Source organism: Cupressus sempervirens, chromosome 3 (genome assembly GCF_028749045.1).
Source record: "Cupressus sempervirens isolate cs-2001-9-10 chromosome 3, ASM2874904v1, whole genome shotgun sequence".
Classification (NCBI taxonomy): Eukaryota; Viridiplantae; Streptophyta; class Pinopsida; order Cupressales; family Cupressaceae; genus Cupressus; species Cupressus sempervirens.
Genome location: NC_143120.1, coordinates 92,298,286 through 92,305,783, shown reverse-complemented (window position 1 = coordinate 92,305,783; position 7,498 = coordinate 92,298,286). Strand labels below are relative to the sequence as shown.

The 7,498-nt window shown below is 36.5% G+C and overlaps 1 protein-coding gene across 1 annotated transcript; it reads right to left on the bottom strand.

Annotated features, from left to right (window-relative positions):
• Window positions 1-432: 432 nt before the first annotated feature.
• On the bottom strand, window positions 433-6,893 carry LOC149564929 (serine/threonine-protein kinase STY13-like). Its single transcript, XM_089818472.1, has 6 exons — window positions 5,090-6,893; window positions 4,057-4,189; window positions 3,426-3,621; window positions 1,617-1,741; window positions 1,355-1,513; window positions 433-1,150 (listed from the first exon to the last, which is right to left on the bottom strand). Exons 1-6 carry the CDS (start codon window positions 5,344-5,346, stop codon window positions 827-829), a joined length of 1,194 nt encoding a protein of 397 aa, XP_089674598.1. The 5' UTR covers window positions 5,347-6,893; the 3' UTR covers window positions 433-826.
• Window positions 6,894-7,498: the final 605 nt, after the last annotated feature.

Below are 7,498 nucleotides of genomic sequence, written 5' to 3'. Positions count from 1 at the left end.
TGGATGTTCAGAAATAGAATTACCTATCAGTGCATGGCTTCTTATATATCTATTATCCTCCCTTAAGGCAACATCAATTTAGAATGATTCTAGAACTTGGTAGCAATTAGTGTAGCAAGAATGAAACATCTGTAGTATGTAATAGTAGTTTGAATAACACATGAACTCACGGTCTGTATAGATAAACAAACATTCTATTTATTTGATACCAAACCCATTTGAAATTGTCAAAACCACCAACACACACGCACCCCACCCTGCAACAAATAAATAAATAACAGATACTTAACCATCAAAATTTAGCACACAAAATAGAGTATACACATAATTGTGTACATGTAAACTATTGATAGCAACTTCCTTCCACGTCAACCAAAAAAAGTCCTCTTACTTGCAAGGTCAATCAGAGATGCATTTAGTTGTGCACCAATAGCTCATAACAATTAGTTGGCATTTCATATATTCATCAATACCATTTTGTATCAATCATGTTACATACCTAACAGATAGTACATATATCTCATACTCCAATTTGAAGATACCATTGATTCCCTTTTCAGATGATTGGAGAGTTTGCTACGATTTATGGAACAAGTATAAGGACATATCTAGTATACAATGGTTTGCATTAGCTAAACCATAAAGTGACTTTTCATATCATCAGTCAAAGCTACAACTGGAGAACAGTTAAATGTACAACTACATGCTACATCTGAAATCATTAGTTCATAATGTAGATTTACCTACAGCATTGCATGCAAAACAGTTCAAGTGGGCTTATGAAGAAGAAGTGTGAGGGGCAGAGCAGCTTCTGTAAAAGATTATCTCAATTTCCCGACAAGAAACACTGGCTAATGCATAGCAGCAGTCCTCGTGATTTGTTCTCTGGCTTTGTATTTGTACTTTCTCCCTGTTGGCTCTTCTCCTCAAATGAATTTGTAGCTGGAGAGCCCATAGGAGAGTGGTTGTCTTTTGATGCAACAATCTGTTGTGGTGGTGTGTTTCCAGGAGCTGGAAGAGAGATAAGAAATTTGTTAAGCATCCGCGTTATCTGGGTGAAGGTAGGCCGGAGATTTGGATCCTCTGCCCAGCAGCTCTGTAATATGAAGACCAACTCTTCTGGTAGATTCTCTACACTTGGCCTTGCATTCTGCAAAAAATGAAGCATTGATTTGTATGAGCTTACAATTCATCTGCATTCATTTTTCCAACCAAAATTAATTACAGAATCTTCTTTCTTTAATTTCTATTCCACTGTGTATGTCATGAATAGTTTTGGAATTAGCTTTCAGCCTCTCTGTATAAAAAGTAATAACTTTATATAGCTACTATTTGCAGGTAAAAACTAATGTACCTTGAAAGCAGCAGCATATGCTGCTTGTAGATGGGACATGCCTTCAAATGGCATGCGGTTTGTCAGTAGCTCCCACAAGACTATGGAAAAACTGTAGACATCTACTTTGTTATCATAATGCTTTTTCTCTCCCTTTCTTAGTGTTACTGTACTATACAACTGCAGCAAGCACAGTAAAAAATCAATGGTGTTTCAAAAGGGTCAAATAATAGAAGACGGCAAAATGAATATCAAAAAGCAAGTTAGTGTAACAGATATGGACCTCAGGAGCCATCCACCGGTAAGTTCCAGTCTCTGCGGTCATCATTTCAGTTAAAGTTTCCTCTCTTGCCAGTCCAAAATCTGAAAGTTTTACTTTCTTTTGATCAGCTGTCAGCAAAAGATTATCTGATACAAGATGAAACATGTTAGAAATTTAGAGAAATTATTGATTAAAGATGTTAGCTTAAAATTCTCCATAACATCCCAGTAAAGTATACACACATGGTACTCAAAAGAGTAATTTATGTAAATCACGATAACTATCAGATAAATTAAAAATTTAGAATGAAAGTTACCAGAGAATTTCAAAATATAATTGTAATAGATAAAGTATACAAAAAAAAGCAGGCAGCACATACTCAGGATGGCAACCTTTATGAGAAGAAACAATAAGGTACAAAGGCAAAGATCATTTTTTAGGTCATTTTCTTTGGTGTACGATGAAGCTCAGAGGAAAACTGATACTGCCAATCCACCTGTACCCAGTGGGGGCACATTGATGTAAAAGTTATTTCAAACTCCAATTGTCTTCTATTAAAACCAGTGAAACCCAGGGACTTGCAAACCCCTCAAAACCTCAAAGGACTCGTCGCCTGGACGTCCCCGCACTGGGTACTAGGAGTACCCGAGTACCCTCACCTCCAACATACCCAAGTACCCCCACCTCTGCCATTCTGCAATCTTGCTGCCGCTGAAACGAGTTCTTGAATTTCAATTTGATTTTTTATTTTTGAATGTTACTATTGTGTATGTAGTATGTTACTATGTTAAATGTTCAATGCTTCTAGTTCATGTCACAAGTTTTCTACGTTCAAGTACTTCAATTTGGTATGTTATACTGAAACTTCATTTCATAACTAGTGTTTCAAGTTCTATATGTATAGAATACAACAGCCACCCTCTCCCCCTGCTTCCCGCCACCATTCCCTTGCCATCCCGAAATTGAGGGCCTTTGTCCCCCTATCCCAAAAACTCATCCCAGTGTCCCAACGTACCCCAGCACCAGTGTTACACTGATTAAAACATAAGTGACAGATTCTTATGCTGCAAAAGAATGCATTTTGGAAACATGAATAAGGTAGATGCTGTATCAGTTGGGTAATATGAGTTTAAATTTTGGAAGGAGAGAATTTTCAGAAACCAGTACATTTTTTTACTATAATATGGTGAAGCCACAGAGCTGAAAGAACACTTAGGTATATACAGTCCATGTATAAGACAGTTGCTACATAAGATAATGAAATGTATTGTCAGACATTGATGTTGCCTGTTCTTCTACAGTGAACGGTTCACAAATTTGGGCACAACTTAAAATAATGTGACTGATAAATCGCTAACAGGATTTCAGTACACAATCGAATTAAGTCATGTGTTTGAGAAATCATTTGCAAGATATCAGCAAAAGATCGCAAGCAAAAGTTGAATATACCTCAGACCATATGCATACAAAGTTGAACGCGTACACACCTTTCTTCTCAAGATCAACTTTAATGCTACATATGGAGAAAGTAATCCACCTTTCAGCTCTAGACAAAGGCAGGGGTATCAGAATACCTAGTTAACTATAGCTTGAATTGTATAATGCATATTTTATGTAGTATTTTCCCACTAATGTTTGGTAAGTCAACTGTACACAAAATTATTGAGATATAAAGACTCCAACCCTATTTGATAACTGAACACCTATCCTTTAAAAACTTAAGTACAGCATACAGTTCTTGACTCTGATTTATAAATAAGTGTATGAGAAAAATAACAGAAAAGTACTAGGCATGACCAGAAAACAAAACTTAGACTAAATAAACCATACCAGGTTTTAGATCACGGTGAATTATTCCATTTGCATGCAAGCACTCCATCACCCGAGCAATGTCCAGGGCATAGGTGAGAGCAAGATGCAAATCTAATTGCTTTGGTCGCAGGTTCATCATGTATTTTCTCAGTGAACCACCCAACAGAAGTTCTGTTACTAACACCATTACTGAGTCCTTGCAAGCCCCAATAAACTGTTTTACAAAAATAAACAGCTCAAGTGTAAATTTTTGCCTAAGAAAAAGAGTAAGCGGATAAGGATGAACTGCTTAAGAAAAATAATATATTGCACATCAAGTAGGGTCACACTCAGAACCAGACACCAAAAAAAGTAGTTCAAAGTTCAAAACTTATCTAATTTGTTCTTCCATACACAAATTAGATTGAAATTCAGGATTTCAGAGAGCAGACATAGAAAAGTTCATTCTAAGGCTGTTAAATAACTGCAGGCCACAAGACAAATGATTTATTCAATTTCAATGACATATTTTGACCTGTGAAATTCTTGTACAATGTATTTCATCGTTGTAATGAAACTACAATTATATGATGCATAGCGCCTTACTGCATTAGTTACTTGGCATTATTTTGAAAACTATTCCCTGCAGAAATGACTTGGTAGAACAAACCTTGACTAGATTCTTGTGCTGCACACGGGACAACAAAGCAACCTCTCTTGTGAATCGTCCCTCTCGTTTAGCCATTTCGTCTGGGCTATCGCCAGGTTGTATTATCTTTATAGCGACAGTCTTGTCTTTGTACCTGCATAGCATGACCAAAATCATATTGCTAGTACACCAAACATGACGGTTGAATACCATAGCAAAACAAATAGTGTTAATCCCAATTATCAAAATAAAGCCTGCAAGTCGATATGTCCAGACTCCATACAAAAGATGATAAGTAAAACAAAAATAAATTGAAACTCAGAAATGAAAAAATAGAAACATGTAACCAAAAAAACCTTGGAGACTGCTATCTATCTAGTGGATTTCTATTCTCAACAAGGGCTAATCTGGTAGGCTCCACCGATATGGAATTTATGTCTAATAGAGAAAATGGTCCCCCAGACTGGTTTTGGCTATAAGTTATGCCGCTTCCTGCTACAATAGCCCAAGGTCAGAATAAGGCAGAGCTCATGCTGCCCACAATAATCCACTAATTTATCCGAAGTCGTAATCTGGAGCATAGGAACCTTCTGCAAGACAGCAAGCGAAAAGGGCTTGTTGAAAGGCTGGGATTAGGTGTTTACCAACAAGTCTGGAAAAGTGTTTTGAGTCCTTAGCCTCGCCCCCGCTAATCCAAAAACTCAACCTAAGTACACTTACATATTCCATTTGCAAAAAGGCCAGAACTCATATAGTCGAGGGTAAAATGTTCTTGATGTAAAAAATTAATTCGGGCAACCTTAGTATCGACTCTGTAAGTAGAGAAGGGAAAATGAGATCTATCATGGGAAAGGGAAGCTTAACTCAATACTGAGCAATCTCTGAAACAAACATGTCAAATTGGACACTCCGAGTATTTAAATACTTTTCCTTAAGCAACTTTAAGACAAATGATAAACGAAAAATAAAAGATTAGTGAAACGCAAAGTTTCTCACGACTCTTAAGGGCGAAAGAATTTCAGAGTACAAAGAAGGGAAGAGGAAAATAACTTACTTTCCCTCGTATACTTTTGCATGAGCACCTTCTCCAATTTTTGGCCCTACAAAGAGAAGTTTCGGGTCAATTAACCATCTCTCCTCCACTTGGAGATTATAAGTAGGGCTCTGCATTGATCTGGGACTCTGAACAGCTTCCTGCTCTGTGTACATACCAACAGCTTTATTGCCTTCTGGAAGAACTCTTGTAGCTTTTACAGGATCGATCCTTGTTATTCTTGAGTCTTCCTCTGGAACCATTTGTGAATGGGACATTGTATCTAGATACAGGGCATTCCATACCCACAATAGATACCACAAATGTAAATCATAAATGGCTACCCAATTTGGAAGTCAATCAACTTGGGTTAGTGGGCATGGGAAAATAGATTCCTTACATGCTCTTCTAAGTACTTTCCTACTCCTCTGGCGTTGGGAATCTGCTTTAGAGAGAGAGGCAAGTACTCTTTACATGTGTTCTATAAACCAGGGTCTTGGGTACGGCTATAATATGCTTATTTTCACAAGTTATGAAGATACACGGTCCAAAAAAGTGTACCACTCTTTCACAATAAACCATAAACTCGACAAATTCTGAGAGAGTCAAATTCTTTAAGCAGTTTTTAGTACTGGTAGGGTTTTGCAAAGATATGGCTATGTACAGATGTACTCAGACACAAACGGACATGTATCAATGTCCGCAATCAAATTTCGGAAAAAATGGCAAAGGAAATCAGCTAAACAATAAGGTTTTCAAGCGGAATTAGAAAGTAGGTCACAAAGAAGGTTACACAACACAATCTTACAGTGTTATTAACACGGAATGGGCTAATGTTCGGAAGCTTGGAAGGTCACACCGAATGAAGAATACCACCGTACCCAAATTCACAGAGAGCCTCTCGACTAGAAAGACATTGGTTTCAATTTTAAAACTTCACCGGATCTTATTGAACAGGAGGATGACAACAAAGAGCTTCAGATGGCAATCCTGTGGGTCTCTGGGAAGACAACTTCAAGCAAAATTGATAAAATACCAACAAAAATGGAAAAGGAAAACAAGTTCTGATTCAAAACCATTGAACCATATTTATTAAAGAGTGCGCTCGAACAGAACGGTACCTAGGAAGGGCTTTAAGCTGGGCGTTATGTGGGTTTCTGAGAGGGTGAGATTGTAGCAAATTCGTCAAAAACACCCACTGAACAAAGACAACTGAAAACCAGAATGAGACAAAATCTACTCTACGGGTGCGCTCAAACACAAGGCTGATTAGACGGAACCTATAGATGGGTTTTGTGGGTGCCTCCAATAATGAGTTTTGAACAAATCGCTCAAGTATCAGAAGAGCTAAAACAACTTAGAAACCAGCTCTCGTTGAATGCCACTGAACCAAAAATCCTATATAGGATGCTCTTCTTCTTGTAGGCTAGACTAGGTTATTAGATTTTATTTGAAAAGAGGCTTTGACTCAGTAATACTAAGTATACCCTGCACCAAGAACACTGACGTAGATGAACATTGAGATCCTTGTAGTGTCCTTTGTGTCCTTCATTCTTCCCTGTCCTGCGCAGCTTGAATATAGGATAGAGAATTCAGACAAAATAAAAATAAAAATAGCTCAAAATCCCACATTGGGGTCGCCCCAAAACCCATGTGCTTTCCATTTCCATGGACAAAGAGATAGGCCTCCACTTTGTCAAGTCGGGAACATGGAATTTTGAGCGGATGGGTGGAAGTAGAACTAGAAGCATCTCCTACGAAAGCACAAGGAACGAACCACCTCTTCCCCTCTTTCACCATCGTAGTCAATATCTTCTCTATGTATATCTGGACAAGCTTTTACATGTAAGGTATTACCAAATTCCAATACCTACTGTACTCCCTACGGCTCAGCCGTCATCCTCTCTGCCGCCCTTAAAGTCGATGCTTGTTTGCTTCTATTTACTAATTTTGTTTCTTTTGTATTAAAATTAAAATAACTACACGAAGAATTAATTTTACCTTAAATATTTTATATTGATTATAGATTTTAAGATCTAAATTAAAATATATTTATCTAGAAAAAGGGGATTCATTTTTGAGTTGTTTTTGGTATTTGTGGAAGATAATATTATCGATTCAATAAAGCTTGGTTAATAAATTGTTTTGTGTTATTAATTTGAAAACGATATTTTAAAACCTAATATATTGATATTATAAGGAAGATTTGATTTTTTTTTTAATTGTTATTTTTCTATATAAAAAAAATTTATTTTAAACTTTTAATTTCTCAAATTATATATAATAAGATTTAATTCATGTTATTAAAATTAAGTAAAATAAGAATTTAAATGAACTAGTATACTTATCTATAGTAAAATTTATATTAAAATTTTGATGCAAGAGTTTTTATTGATTTTTAAGATTGTAATGTTTGGTTTTATTAATTAC